This window comes from Perognathus longimembris, chromosome 5, assembly GCF_023159225.1.
Source record: "Perognathus longimembris pacificus isolate PPM17 chromosome 5, ASM2315922v1, whole genome shotgun sequence".
Classification (NCBI taxonomy): Eukaryota; Metazoa; Chordata; class Mammalia; order Rodentia; family Heteromyidae; genus Perognathus; species Perognathus longimembris.
The window spans coordinates 37,710,879-37,727,010 of record NC_063165.1 but is presented as its reverse complement, the minus strand read 5'-3'; the positions used below and the strand labels follow the sequence as shown (position 1 = coordinate 37,727,010).

The window sequence follows — 16,132 nt, the reverse complement described above, 5'->3', positions numbered from 1 at the left end:
GTGCTTCAAAGACAGACCAGATGTAGCACAGGGAGCTTTGGCCTTAGTGTCAGACTCAGAAAGGAAAGAATTAGGGCAGCCCCAGCTGCGGTGCACAAAGCCTCCTCCACTTAATGGGGGTCCTGGGGCTGGAGGCTAGGGTTTTGGTGGGCTGCTTTGCCTACTTTCTCCTCACTGCAGAGTAAGCAGGAAGGCAGTGGGGTAGAGAAGAAAATTGGTTTTCTTCCTGGAGCAGCATGCTGGAACTGTGACTTTCACTCTCCAACCTCATGTTCCCCAGAGGGCTGCAGGTGACCCCAGCTTCCCCTTGTAGATACTTGTTTCCAGCACATTTAAAAGCAGGAAAATGTTCTTCACCAAGTTAAAAATCATATCCATGTTTGGGCTGTAGGTTATCTGGGACAAGTTTCTCCTTTCTGCCTGGGCCTGCCATCTCTTTCATTCTGATCCTCTAGATAGATGAAATCCCTTCCATTCACACAGGTCTTTGACACCAAAAGCCATCTGGGGTTGGAAGTTTTGCTTAAGTGAACCTGACTGATGGATAAGATTTCTCTTGTAAGAGCCACCTCTATTTCTTGGCCTGAACAGACCAACTGCATTTGCACTGCTATTCTCAAGTTGTCTGACAGCAATGCTGCTTTTCCTTAGAACATAAGTCTCCTCAGCCAGAAGAAGAAATTGGAGGAAGATGTTGGTCGGATGCAGAAAGAAACAGAACAGATGATTCAGCAGTGTCAAAGGGCAGAAGAAAAGGCCAAGAAGGCTGCTGTTGAGGTGGGTGTGTTGACTGCCTGCTTGAACCTGCCTTCCAGAGTTCACTGGAGCAGCAACCCAGAGGCGGGAGCCCATTTGCTGCCCCACACAGTCCATTGATTCCCCATATGATCAGCAGGAGGTTAGCTGACCTCTGTGACTCCCTCTGCTCAGCTTGCACAATTAGGCCAATTAGCTCTTCCCTTCCAACTTACTGGGGCAATGGAAAGGAACAGTTGAATTGCTAGAAGCAAAATCTTTGGAAGCAAGAGTTTTTCCCTTAAGTTTTAAATCAATACACCAAATGTCTAGAAACAATTCTTTCTATGTTTCCTTATAAATCCTTGTCCTGGGGCCTCTGGCGGTTTTATGATGATGATCTGAAATGAATGCTTTAGTAACTTAGGTTTTGCACTCCATTCTACTGCTTGGGTAGTAAGATTAGGCTAGTAAAGAAATGCTTGAGGTCTGGTGGACCATCTTTATCTGCAAATTTTAAATTGTTGATGGCATTGCTTTTCCTTGATGACACTAGCTCAGGGTTGGCTGCCCGCCATTGTACAGATAGCCAAAGTTAAAAGCAAGCCTCATAACTCAGCTTGCTTGTGTCACATTGTCACTGAGAACAGCAGATGCTGCCCAATTCCTAGAGCCTAAATTTGTTTACAGTAGAAAATCACAGAACTATAGAAGTGAGCTTTAAAAATATTTTTATAGGCAGTTTTCCATACTTTTGAATAACAAATGACATTCTGGGTATGTTATTCAATTAAAACCCAATGCTTTAGTTGGCCATTTTTCTTCAACATAGTTGTTATCTTCCAATGTTTAGATGCTCTTTTTTCACCACTGCTCAGCCCAGGCTCTCCTCTGCAGCTGCTGATGTTCATTGCCTCACTGGTCAATAACCCGGAAGTGACTGAATTAATAAATACAGCATGGTAGCAAGAGATTAAATATATCTAGGAAAGAATGGTATCCTGTTAGGACAGGAACTGAAGCTAGTTGGTAGAAATGTCAATATTGATTGGTTACTGTACTAGCTCAGTGCCTTTCCTTCATTCCTAGGCAGCAATGATGTCAGAAGAACTGAAGAAGGAGCAAGACACCAATGCCCATTTGGGAAAAATGAGAATGAATATGGAGCAGACAATTAGAGACTTGCAGAAAAGGCTGGATGAAGCTGAGCAAACTTCCTTGCTGGGGAGCAGAAAGCAAATCCAGAAACTAGAATCCAAGGTAGGAGTTTTCCTGAGAATCTATGGAGACTTGATGACTCCCAATTCAAAAGTTTATTGTCCTGCAATGTCATAGTATATAATATCCTCACCACCTCATCACCTTTACTGTTAGCACTTTCAGATCTCTAAAGGTGTTTGATCTCAATATATCAATCCATTTTTGCCTGAATTTAAGTCAGTAAGTAGGACTTTTTGTCACCATGAATGAGCTGTGCCTTCCCTCTTTCTGCTAGGTGAGGATATGTCTCCTTCCATTCTGTACTAGCTCTTGCTCTTTACAGATGGCATGACCCACTGTCTCTAAATACAGTCTTGAAGTATTATTTCTTTACCTCTACTTCTCTCATTTACTCTGCTGAGAATGCAAACCAAGAAAGGCAAACCAATCCATGACCTAAAAAGACTAAGTGCAACTAAAACAAAAGCTGACAGAAATGATGTAGAATCTATTCTATAAAGCTTAAAAACACATAGGAAGCACTATTAAGTCATTAAATACATTTATTTTCCTTTACAGAGGGGTTTGACAGGGCCTCAGACTTAATAGATTGTCAGTTTTCTATACCACATGAGCCATGTCCCTTTTTTTCATTTTAGTTTTCTTTTTTTAGATAGGGTCATCTGCTTGTGCTAGGCCAGCTACAAACCTCAGTCTTTGCATTTTTCCCTTCTGGGTAGCTTATATTTCCGATATGAACAACTATGTCCAGCCTAAGTTATTAAATCAACTTCTATTGATTATGTATATAGCACAGTACACACACATTTTACAAAGTAGAAGAAAATAGCTTTTTTTCAAAGAATGCCAAACTGGAAATAGGTAGTTCAAAAAGTCTTTTCAAAAATAATGTATCGCTTTTTTACAAGTATGAACCATCAGCACTGAGCACACTATCTGATTCATGATAAAGTTGCCAAAAATATACATTGGAAAAATTTTTAAAGTAGCCTTATTAAAAAATAGTAGGGGGGAAACTGACATCCACATATGAGAATAAACTCAGATCTCTATGTCATTTTGTAAAAAAAACAACAACTCAAAATACGTCAACCATAGGCATTTTTAGTTCTAGCTCTATGACTAGCATTGGTATGTGGTGCATCTTGTGTAATGTGTGCTGTGCTGATCGTGTTGGCATATCTCTGTATGGACACAGGCAGTTCCACACTATAGCTCTTCCACAACACAGGGCTGTAAGGCTGTGTGACGTGTGTGACAGAGCTTAGGGTCTGATTTCTTTAGAGCCTGAGCCAAACACAGAGGAAGAAGCTTAAGATCAAGCAGTGAATATGTTGAATCCTCTATGACTGGTGTGTGTAGCAGATCTCTATGCATATGTTCACGTGGGAGTGTGGGTATGACTCTGTAACATAAGAAGAGAATCTTATTCCGTTATTTGTACCAGCCTTTGGCATCCTTCAGGGTCTTAGCAATCCTTTTATGAGATTACAGAATTCAGTTGACTCATTGCAGTGAAGGTTTTCCCAGACAGCTTGCAATTGCGTCTATGAGAAAGAGAGCAGACACATCTTCCTTGTACTATTTCATCCAATTCCAAATGGTTTTTCAGCTTGCAAATAACAATGCAGCTTTGTCACCCATGTGTGGTCTGACACTATTGGCTTGGTTTCAGGTGCGTGAACTGGAAGGTGAACTGGATGGTGAGCTCCATCGCAAAGCAGAGGCCCAGAGGGAAGCTCGCAGACTGGAGCGAAGCATCAAAGAGCTGACTCTTCAGGTACTTCAGGAAACCATCCTTGTGTGCATGGCTGGGCTCTATCTATGACAGCTCTATCCTTACAGCCTGAAATGGCCTCTGGGACCCCGAGGTCTTCTGAAGCTTAGATCACCCTCAGCAGCAGACTCTGACTCACCTCCAAGGGCTCTGTGCTGTCAGAGGGTGAGGCCTGTCCCTTTTCACAGTGCTTTCAGAAAGATGCCTTCCTGTGAGAGGCTGAGTGAGAACAACACGTAAATGAAGTGATGTAGAGGCTTAGGGTGGCCATCTCCAGCAGATTACACAGGATGCTGACTCCTCACTCCATGGGACCTTCCCACTCCTGTTTTCTGATTGTACACAGATCCAGAGTCATTAAGAACTCTATTCCTGAGTTTCACTTTTTAATATTCATTTCAGATTGGCTCACCAGCAGATAATGCACCACCAACTTTACCCTGTATTAATTAATGAAAATCTTCTGGTGTTGAACTCTATCTATTCAGACTTTTTAAGGATCTTCTTGAGGTTTGAAAGAAAAAGCTTCTTGGCAACATTTTCCTGTGAATTTTCTTGGGTATTCTTTTCTTGAAACCCTTTTTCTTGCATTTTCACCTGTACACTAACTAGTTAATAAGAAGTTTTCTATGCCAGTATAACTGGTTATGGTATATGGTTCATAAGGACCACAAGCATGTATACGATTTCTCTTTGCCCATAAAGGTTTGCAGTACATTATATTTCAGTTCTTGAATGCCCTCTTTCTAGCCCTCTCACATGGCACAATTCATCAAACTCATTTTAGGCACCCCTTCTTGCAGCTTTTTTGACAGGACTGTTAAGGATCTGTGGTCCTGATACTAGTTCCTGCTGTCAAATTTCAGAGAATTTTTACTCCTTGAAGCCAGAAGTGTAGTGTTTGAGAAAACAGCAGAATGTTCCAGAAACATCAAATTGAGCTAATTAGGTTGAAATGAGCTACTCAGACAGCTCTCTTATTAGTGGATAAGAGACTGAATTTTTGTAAGATGAACCTTTGTTAAACAACAAGAAGTGTATCACAGACACTGAAGAATGAGCCCATGGTATGTGTGGCTAAGTAAAGAAACACTTTTGGAATATGGAAGTTTGCTATTTTGTTCTTTGGAAAAAGATTAGGAAACCATCTATATTGATGAAGTAAAATTCTATTTTATAATGTTAATGTCCAGGATTTTCTTCTTTTTCTTTTAACATTGATTCCTCTTATTGCTTTCTTCTCTATATAATTTTATGTTATCTAGGTACCAGTGGGCCACACCTATAATTCTAGGTATGCAGGAAGCTGAGGTCCGAGGATTGTGGTTCAAAGCCAGTATAGACAGGGATATCTGTGAGACTCTCATCTCCCCCCCAAAAAAATAACAAAGTATAATATTGAGCTCAAAGTATAATATTGGCTCAAGTTGTAGAGTGCTAGTTTTGGGCCAGTAAGTTTAAGGACAGTGTCCAAGCCCTGAGTTTTAGCTCCAAGACTGGTAGAATAAACTAAAACTCTACCTTTCCCTGACAAGAAAAACCCTTCTGTTATAGAACAAAACACCAAAGCTATGCTCTTTCATTTGTGTGTTTTATGTTGTCTCAAGGCATGTGGTGGCGCTCTACTGCGGCTTACCTTTGTTACTTCATTGCAGTATCTTCACATTTCTCATGTAATATTGTGGAGGCACATTTCTAATTTCTTCTAAGTGTCTTTACAGCGCTTAGACTAGATCCATTCAATTACACAATGATTTTCCACCACTGCATCAGATAATACCTTTCTTGTTTAGATAATACCTTGTAAGCACTTATTTTATGTGAGATAACCCAGTAGACACTGTAAGAGGGAGAAACACTAGAAGTCCCTCTTGATAATACTACCTGCTTCAGAAATATTCAAAGTCAGTACTGAGTCACATCAGTCCTCCTGTAACATCAGAATACACATCATACTATGAAGCAGGATGTTCGTGATAGCTTTTTCATAATACCACTGACCAAAGTATACTGGGAGCATGTATGGAAATATCACAATGTGATCACCCCACATTTCAATGTATGCTAAATCACAAATAACACTAAGGCTGTTATCATGACAAAGATAAAAGTAATGTATCTTCCTAGTAAAATGGTTTTTACTATAGTCGACTAGAGGATTCTACAAGAGACTGCAGAGCCTGGTGTATGCCAGACTCTGTATGTATAACTGATATGCCTAGTTATTGCATAGAGGCAGCTTGGTGACTGTGTGGGCTCAGGGCCAGATCCCGAAGGCATTGCAAATTCTGAAGGCACTGAGGATCCCAAAGGCACTGCAGTGAATGCTATCAGATATCTGCACATCTCTCAGGTATATGGCAAATTCTTCTCTGGAAGGAGCATTTGCTATACAACCATGGCTACCAGTTAATGAATGCCTCAGAGCTGAGATCTGAACCTAGGCATTGCCTTCCCATGTGGGAGGAACACCAATGACATTAGCAACTATTTCTAGCTTTTTATAGCTTTCTTCTGTGTAGCCTGCTTTATCACCTCCTCAGTAAGTTATTATTAGCAATTAACCTTGTGCTGATTTCCATAGGTGGATAATTGTTCGTCTTTAAATTTCACATGCCTAAGTTTCTGGAGAATAGGCAGAGGAAGAGACAGAAGTAATTTTGCTTAAAACACAGGCTCATCTCAGCTCCCCAGCCAAGTCCAGCCCTGAGTTTATCTTGCCTCAGTAAGTTTAACGTTAGTAATTGTCTACTGTCAGACTGAACTTTGTGGAGGAAGCAGCTTCCAGTGATGAAGAGAACTTATATACAGAAGACAAAATAGAGAGAGAGCTGTGGGGATATAGGGAGAGAGAAGCCTGGTTGCAATTGGCTGTTGTGAGGCAGAGTGTGGACAATGAAAGTCATTGTGTTAAGTCAAATTCCCATGACCATAACAAAACTCTAGAGGCACCCAACTTATAAAATGTAAAGTGTCTTTGGGCTCATGTTTTTGGAAGATCCAGTTCATGACTGGTTTGGCTCTGTTGTTAGTGGACCTGTGAAGAGACAACACATCATAGTGGAGCAATTTTGTCTATCTTGTGGTCAGAATAAAAGAAAGACCTGGGTCTTGCAATTCCTTTCAGTGCAGCCCCAATGACGTAAGGACTTTTCAAGAGCTTTGCTTTCACAAAAGTTCCACTACTTTTTCATATATGAATTTGGAAGTGGGCCTTTTACACATGCTCTTAATGCCTTTGGGGAAGATACAAGTAATAACATTCACCAGTGCAGTTGATACTTGATGAAGAGGTAAAATGGAGCCAGGCAAAACAAAAACCTGAGCAAAAAGGTTAGGTCATTATGAAGTCAGCCTCATCTTTTGGCAGGTCAAAGTATTTTTTCTTTGGACATTTCAACAGGCCTAAAGTAGAAATACATTAGTTGAAGGGGCATGGGAAAAAATAGAGGGTCAGAAGAGCCATCCATCTGTTTGTTTCTTCACTATTTTCTCAGAATAACTAAAGACTATATTGAATCTAATAGCTTTCAGGTCCACTTAAGCAAAGGTGTTGAGATGCTAGGATGGGTCCAGAGAAAAGGCTCTGTCATTGCTCAGAGATGTCTTCATTAATTTCTCAAAATTTGGGGATTCATAGAGTCAAACCTGCCCACTTTACAAAACACAATGGTTATTGGATACTTAATAAAGTTTCCAGCTTTTATTTCCACATGGGAGGCTGCATTCCAGTGTACACTGCTAGATTCTTCACATGCATGCATCCCTGTGTGTTTCAGGCAGAGGAGGACAAGAAAAACTTGAGCAGGATGCAGACTCTGGTGGACAAACTTCAGCTGAAAGTACAAAGTTACAAGCAGCAAGTGGAGGCAGCGGTAAGTGCCCTAGTCAGTTGCACCCTCCTGGCTATCCCAGCCTTTACTTGTGGTCAGTGACCTGAGCTAGGAGAGGGAGGATCAGCCAGACCTCATGTTTTCCTACTGTGAGGTTTTGCTCAAGTTAAGACTATTGCTCATAGTAAAGCTTTATGCTTCTTTTCCTTCTGGAAAACCAGAGTACTTTCTCTGCATCTTATAGCTACACTCAAATACATGTATTACAATAAATGAACCAAATGAGAGCAGGCTATCATGCAGGGATTTGGGGAAGAGTTTCATCATAGAACCTTCCCCCTAAACTTTAGGTGAACATAAAAGCAGTTCTTAGTGTGTTTCCTAATGAGTATGAACATGGTTGTGGACAAACCACCATCATTGAGGTACACTTGTCATCTTTGGCTTAGTATTTAGAGCTACATGGAATGTAGTTGATAAGTACCATGTACTTTAGTGTTTACAAAAAAGAACACATAATTTTGAGGGTCTTTGTATTGATTAAATTATTTGGATAAGCACTGCTCTGTATATTGTATTTATTGATTCATATAATTTAAAAGCTCAGCTTCCTCTATTCAGAGGAAGAATAGGATGTTGAATTGTATTAGATAAACAATTGTGGTTGCTACATCACCCAGCAAGTCTGTGAAGGCTGTCCTGTGAACAGCTGGTAGAATCTACACACCAGATTCTGATTTGCCAAGGAACAGCAGTTATGAACACAGATCTTCAGGCCTGCTAGAAAGTCTTAATACTTATATCTTATACAAAAATAGTAGGCTCCATTCAATACTTAAAAGTTCATATTTCTCTCATATTTTCCACTTCTCACATCAGAGCAGAAAATACAGTTATGGCAATATCTATCCTTCCAATATATTTGTTTTTTTTTAATAGGAGATACAAGCTAATCAATACCTCTCGAAATATAAGAAGCAACAACTTGAGCTGAATGAAATGAGGGAAAGGGCAGAGACAGCAGAATCTCAAGTCAATAAACTCAAGATTAAAGCAAAAGAGCTTGAAAAAAAGGTACAGCAGGTATTTGAGTCTGCTCAGACTCACAACATGTTGGGTGAGGGCTCAGGACATTGAATGAGCAGTACACCAAGACATTTCTTATTTTTCTTTTATAATTCTTTCTTATAAGACAATGAAAAGCCAAGTTCAAACAAATTTCTCCCCTATTGACTAAATCCTAACTTGTCACTCGTACTGAAGTGCTAAGCATTTGAGTGGGAAGCCAATCCTATTTATATCTCAAGTGTTTAATTCCAGGTTAACTAGTGGTCTCTGAACTCTGGACCTTCAATTTGTCTTGTAGAACATTTGGGAGTATGTAGAACAAAGATGACTTTACAAAGCACAAATGAATCTCCTGGAAATTCTGAGTAAACTCTGTCCATGGTAGACAAGTATGTGACTTTGTACTATATCAAAATGGGAACTGTTGTTTAAAATGAAAGAAATGAAGGACTATAAGGTCAGAGTCCTGTTTTCTAGGTCTCAGCTTTACTCCTGAGTATTTTTCCCAAAGCATAGAGAATCTCTTAAATTTCTGTGGTTATTGAATATTGTTGCTGATGAAGTGCTCAAGGCCAGTGCCCTGATTTTATGGGCAAAATGACAGAGAGACAAATAACTCTGAACTAAATGTTTGACAGAGAGAGAAGAACTTCTGCTGTTTTACTGAGATTGTCCCAGGAACATAGCTTTTAAACAAGATATACCTTTAGCAGAGGTGAGTTAAAGGAAATTGGGAGATGTGGTATTAGCTACTCTTCAAAGAATAAGTATGAAGTATTTAGAATAATTGCCAGCCCACTTAGCCAAAATCCCTTCATTTTTATAATTGGGTGCATATATCTTTTTACTGATGATATATGAATACCATAACTCTGTCAGTTCATAATAAATTGATAGGGTCAACAACAATAAATAGTACCTTAAGAGAGATCACAATGATCTCCTTTAACAGAGAGACTAAAAGTTGGTTATTCTGAAGATACTTAAAGTGAAATACAAGAATCATTGGTAGCTCCAGAGCTTTCTTAGGCTGAAATAGCTGTCTGAGAGCTAAGTGCCCTATAGAGATCCAGTTACATGCTTTGAACTCTGGCCTCAATTTGAGAAGTGTTGTGACACTGGAATTAAAGTCTTCTATGCAGAGTCTACCTAGCAGTACCATGAAATCTTCTGGCTTAGAAATGTGCCCCTCCTGTGCTCCCCTTACACAGAGGAGGTCCCAGGGCATCCTAATGAATTGCCATGCATTTGATGTTGTCACAGGTTTTCATAACTGAAAAATAAAATGAAGTAAAAACTGGGAAACTAGAGATGAGTAGGAAAGCCTTCTTGGTAGTACAATAACTACTTATTTCTCATGCACTAAAGAAAAACCTGCTAATCCCCCAACTGCCCTAACACAAGGGCAAGGTTTTCTGAAAGAATTGTGTGCTAGGGTTGTAGTGATGTAGTTACAGAATGGTTTCCTTCAATGAGGAAGAGAGGCAGGAAATGGAGAGTGACCCAGCATGTCCTTGGTGTGAATTACCAGGGCCTGCCCTCTGAAATGCAGATAATTGCCTGAATTCCCTGCCTCCCTGTGAAGCTAATGAAGAGTTGGCTGAGGCTCCTTACCTCTGGAAAGAACTTGGCATGGGTGTGATGCATGTTCCTCTGGTGAAACACTGTCATTCTGTTTTTCAGGTCTATGAAGAATGAGCATTTTTCTTCTTGTAAAGGACATTTTGTGGCGAAGCACAAGGAGAGTGCCAATTAATGCCATGAAACTTAAGTCTTAGAAAAAACAAACATTTACAAATATATATTATTTTGTGTGAAAAGCATTTTAAGTAATGCAATTAGAAAAAAATGTAGTAATTAAGGAAAATATTTTTGCTTCCAGGGTTAATGGAGATGCTGCTTTGATTCTCAATGATAAGAAAACTCCCTTTTTATTATTTCAAAGAAAATTTTCAGTAGATGAAAACTTTAAAAATCTGAGGTTAAAGAATGTTAAAAATGTTAAAGAAATGATGGTTTATTTTCTTGTCCATATTACCTCTTTATAAGTAGGATTCAGAAGACATCTTTATGTCAATAAGATTCCTTTGGATCATGTTGGCAAATAATTGTTACTTAATTTATCTAACTTTTCCCACATCCTTGACTCTATATTTTTAACCATTAATTATGGAGTTGACAGCCACAATTAGACACTTTGAGCTTGTGGGTAAAAAAACAACTTCCCAACTGATACAGATTCTACAAGATTATATCAAGTAGGCTAGTTGTTGGTGTGAGGTTTAACCACTAAGGCTATGTTCTCCACAAGACCTTCAGTGACTGACAGTGTGTAAATGTGGAGACTTGGTAATGCAGCAATGTAGCTATGTAGGAGAGATATGAACAAGAATTTCCTTCTTTGCCTATCTCTGGACTGAAGTTAGTAATGAGAGAATTTGCACCAGGTTTAGTAGATAAGAGTGAAGTAACATCTTTCATATGCATGGGGCCAATAAATGGCCCAGGCACTGTGATAGCTCAAAATATGACTCCAGATCAGAAAGATGATCTAGCAGAGATTAGTAGTAACTCTCTGAAATGCTAAAATTCTGGCCCACCCCTCTTCTAGCTCCTGCTAATCTCCATCAACTTTGGAAAGTCCTGGCCAGACATGCATAGAGCAGCAAAGTGACTAGCACCAGCCTCTCCTACAGAAGATCTGTGGCCTTGACATGGAGACTGTGATTGATAAGACATGGGTCCTAGGTTGCAATTATGGCCTTAGTTTCTTCACCTTCTTACTCCATGTCCAGTTCTCTTTCCTCACTACTTGTATAGCTGACAGTGGACAGTCACTTCTGGTCTGGCACTCACAATAGTATAGGATTGAATCTGTTGTAAGGCTCCTGAGTGATCTATCAGGATGTCAATCATGTTACATAGTAAACAGTGGGCTACTTATCATTGATCTTAGCCAGTGAAAAAATGCTACAAACCCCTAATGTATAAACTTTTCTGAGATGTTCTTCTGGAATAATAAACTTGAAGTCCTTCTTTACAAGATGTGAATTTCATTGTTTCTCAACATACACCTCAGTAAAACCAAGAGTATAAATAATCTTGAGTTGGGGGACAGCGTTTAGTTTTGATTTATTACTGTTTAATTGATTCTTAAACTTATTTTTCTCACTTGGGTACAATTTAAATAAGAACCCCAACTTTACTACATGAGAAATATCAGAAACTTAAATGTTATCTCATTGGAGTTATTCTTAATGGGGTCTTTTAAGTCTTTACTGCATGTGAACATTGATCGTACATTGAGTCAGATATTTAAGAGTTCACAGAACTGCATACAAGTATGGAGTCATGAAATCAAGGTCAAGTATTAGTCACATCACATTTCAGTGTTTTCTAACTCGATAAACTATAGAGTTAACACCTTTATTCACCAAAATCTTGGTTATAATGAGAAATTCACAAACAATAACCTTAGACTATTTCATATAATACTAAAATGAAAAAGAAGGGACCATCAGGTCAGCTGGTCTCTCCACTCTCTCCTTGCATAAAATTTATTTGGAAATATAAATCTATTAGGAAGCTAATTAACAGCATACCAGCTGAGATGAAAGAATTCATCAAATTATCGTGGTAGCCAGAATCATTAGTCTCTGCAAGCCTGCTGTTGCTTTTGTAACCCCTTTCCCAACATGTCAGTTCTTGAGTGGTTTGCCTTTTTCCCTCCACACACTCAGAGATAAATGGCATTCTTATTTTTTGGGCTCCCCAAGCTTTACTATACGAATTCTAGTCAGACATGCTAAAGGAATCATTTACATAAAAGTAGGCTATAGTTACACCAAATCAGTTGTCTTGTTTTTAGGCACTGGTATTTTACCTTTTTGTAAGATGACCTCTCGTATCTGCTCCATTTATTTTCACCTGAATCAGCTCCTAGAAAAATATTTTGTTCAAGTTCTTGGTAGAAATAGAAACCTCAACATAAATTCTCAAGGAATTCTTTTCTTCTCATTGTTGTTAAGATATGGATCTTTTATACTTATCATAGAAAATGTTAAAACACAGTTTTAAAGGGACATTCAAAACATATGAGTGTAAGGTAGGAAACTAAAACTAGATACACGCAAAGAGATTAAGTTAGATTTTTAGTGTAATAGTTCCAAATACGTCCTCAGTATACCTTACAACAGAACTATTCATTCCCAGGTATTCTGTACATCCAGATCTACTCTGCTAGGACACGCTGAGGGCATTGGTCTCCATTTCCTGGATGTCTATGTTGGCTCCTAGTTAGGTGAATATTATTAGACAGAGGGAGGAGTTAAATCAGGTATTTAGGGCTGGCAATGTGGCTTAGTGGAATGTACTCCCCTAGCATGCATGAAGCCCTGGGTTCGATTCCTCAGCACCACATAAACAGGAAAAGACAGAAGTGGTACTGTGGCTCAAGACATAGAGTGCTAGCCTTGAGCAAAAAGAAGCTCAGGGACAGTGCTTTCCTGTAAGGTCTTCTCAGTGTGGTTGTGCCTCTTCATATAGCAAGTACCAAATACAAGTATCTGCAAAAGAGCTCTATCATAGAAGCAATGGAAAATCAAAAATCTTGTTACAGATCTATTAAAGTAGATCTTTCCTTTTACTTAATATAGTAGGGTACACATTCTAATACATAAAGCCATTTTTTTCTTTCTCTTTTTTTTTTTTTTTTCCCAATCCTGGGCCTTGGACTCAGGGCCTGAGCACTGTCCCTGACTTTATTTTGCTCAAGGCTAGCACTCTACCACTTGAGCCACAGCACCACTTCCGGCTTTTTCTATATATGTGGTGCTGGGGAATCAAACCCAAGTCTTCATGTATATGAGGCAAGCACTTTACCCCTAGGCCATATTCATACCATTTTCTTTATAATCCAAACTTTTCATTAATTTATGTACTTTCTGCCCTTTTAAACTATTATCATTTGCATTGTATTTTCTAAGTTTTGGAGTTATCAACACATTCCTTGTTTCTGGACTGGAGAAATCAACTAAAGCATTTTGCAATTTATAGATCTGAAATTCTTGGCAAAGAAAAACAAAAATTGTTGGGGACAGCTGTGCCTTTAAGAGGGACAGCTGGCTTTAGCCCGTCCCCTTCCGCCCCCACCCCTGGACACAAACACTTATCTGATGGCCGGGGAACCCCAGAACCCAGTCCTTAGGGGCTGGGTCTCCGCCCATAGAGGAAGTCCCCTGACATCACTTGAGGGACAGTCCTTGTGGCCAACCAGTGGCCCCTCGCCTGTGCCTGCCTTTGGGGGTATATCTGTTGGCTCCTCATTTGAATAAATCAGAATGCCCCAGAGGCTTTCTCCTGGACTCCCACGCACTGCCTGTGTCTTTCCTTGGGCTGGAGGGCATGGGGTCTCGCAACCACAGGCGAATTGAGGCTTCATTGGGACCCCCCTTCCGCAATTAATCCCGACTGGCCAGGGGATGTGAGAGATCCCACATGGAAGAGACAGACAAACCCAGGACCCCTTCCCACGTAGATGGGGGGGTAGAGCGAAGCCCTGCAAAAAATAAAACCGACTTACTCATAAATTTCATGTTCACTAGTCCATGTAATCTGCTAGAGCTATGATAGCCAAGCCTGAAATTAGAAGAGGGCCATATGCTGTTTCACATAATGTAAAAACAAACATCAGAAATGCCCAGGGAAGGACTGAATTATAGAGGAATAAATAATGTCAAGTTATAAAGATAGTAATTATTTTTGTAATAATCAGCAGATGAAAAGCATCTAGGATTCTTACTAATTCAGTGAGATAACACCATGTTATTATAAGAAAAAAATCTTATTTGCATAATATGCTCCTTATCATTTTAGGACTAATGAAAAAATATGGTGTACAGCCTAACACTCCAATCAATTAGAGCCTTGTTATTTTATTTTTAAGACCTTTCTATTAGCATACATTAGTGGTACAAGGGTGTGTGTGTGTGTGTGTGTGTGTGTGTGCGCATGCATGCACGCCATTACAGTAACTTGAACTCAGGACTTGGGCACAGTTCCTGAGCTTTTTCACCCAAAGCTGATATTCTACTCATTAAATCACAGCTCCACTTCTGGCTTTTTGGTGGTTAACTGAAGATAAGGATCTCATAGACTTTCCTGCGCTTCAAACTACCATCCTCAGATCTCAGCCTCCTGAGTAGTTAGGATTATGGGTGTTAGCCACCGGCACTGAGCCACAGGGTTTTCATTGTTGTAGTTCCATACATATTTACAATACTCCTTAATCAAAATCACCCCTCCTTCATCTACCTTTTCCCTTCTTGAAACAATCCCAATTATTATTCTATTTTTATTAATTTTTATTAATTATTCTATTTTTATACATGTATGAAAGTGTTTAACCTGTCTTGCTTTCCTGTCCATTGTTTTCATTTTTTAGTGTATTTAAATTTTATAAGTTCTTTCAAGAAAAAATGTACTGGATCGTGCCTATAATCCCAGCTGTATGTTAAAGTCCATCTCAATACAAAAGGCATACACCTTTGAAAGATCAGTGATATGCACTTCTCATTCTAGCTACATGCAAATTATAACTACAAACATTTTCAGTTCAGTCTGGCCGAGGGAAAAATACAGGGGACATTATTTGAAACTAAGGCAGGAAAAGGACAAGGGGTGTGACTCAAGTAGTAGAGTACCTCCTTAGCAAGCCTGAGGTCCTAAGTTTAAACTCTTAGTGCTGCCACACAAAAAATATTCTCACATAGTTTGGCCTTCATAAAAATCAACCCACAAACCACATAGAGACAGGATTCTTACACCCATATGGAAAGCAGAAAATGAGAGGTAAAAAAACGAAGCTCACCACACCAAATGCTGACATGTATTGTAGCTGTATTGTAGCAGGAGAGGAGCAGTCATGCTTTGGTTATGGTACTACCAAATGCTGTGACCATTCTGTGCAGTTTATCACAAAACTAGGATAACCTTAGTGTAAAATCCAGAAACTTCACTCCTTGGAGTGAAATGGAGTTGAAAACTTATATGTGCATGAAAGCAGGCACATGTATATTTCTGGATGTTTGAGAAAAAAGCAGGGGTTGTGGTGGAGAGTACAGTCATACGATTCTATGCATATCCTACAAAATTTAAGAAAATTGAGAAGAGTAAAGCAACAAGATGCTGCTCAGTAAATGCATGCATAAACAAAGTGGTACATTCATAAAATAAAATATCCCTCAGCCAGAAAGAGTAGTGAATTGTAATGCAAGGAGATGAGTGGGGGTGGGATCTCCCTATTTACAAGGGAAAAACACACTGTCATTCCATCTACAAGACATTCCAGAAAATGAAACCTAAGGAAACAACATAAAACTGTATGTTGCTAGGGATTTAGCATGGTAAACATAGAAGAGACAAAAATCAATAGGAAGAACATGGGATATTTTAGGGTATAAATGCTTCTTTGCCATAGAAAGTGATATATTCTTCTGCT

At 39.3% G+C, this 16,132-nt stretch overlaps 1 protein-coding gene across 1 annotated transcript in view; it reads left to right on the top strand.

The window, feature by feature from the left end:
• Nucleotides 1-10,332, top strand: part of Myh15 (myosin heavy chain 15) — a 110,942-nt gene extending 100,610 nt beyond the window's left edge. The window contains exons 36-41 of the mRNA XM_048345811.1: nucleotides 652-777; nucleotides 1,825-1,995; nucleotides 3,632-3,736; nucleotides 7,513-7,608; nucleotides 8,506-8,649; nucleotides 10,318-10,332. Of these exons, the coding sequence (XP_048201768.1) occupies nucleotides 652-777; nucleotides 1,825-1,995; nucleotides 3,632-3,736; nucleotides 7,513-7,608; nucleotides 8,506-8,649; nucleotides 10,318-10,332 (657 nt within the window). The remainder of the gene's footprint in view (nucleotides 1-651; nucleotides 778-1,824; nucleotides 1,996-3,631; nucleotides 3,737-7,512; nucleotides 7,609-8,505; nucleotides 8,650-10,317) is intronic.
• Nucleotides 10,333-16,132: the final 5,800 nt, after the last annotated feature.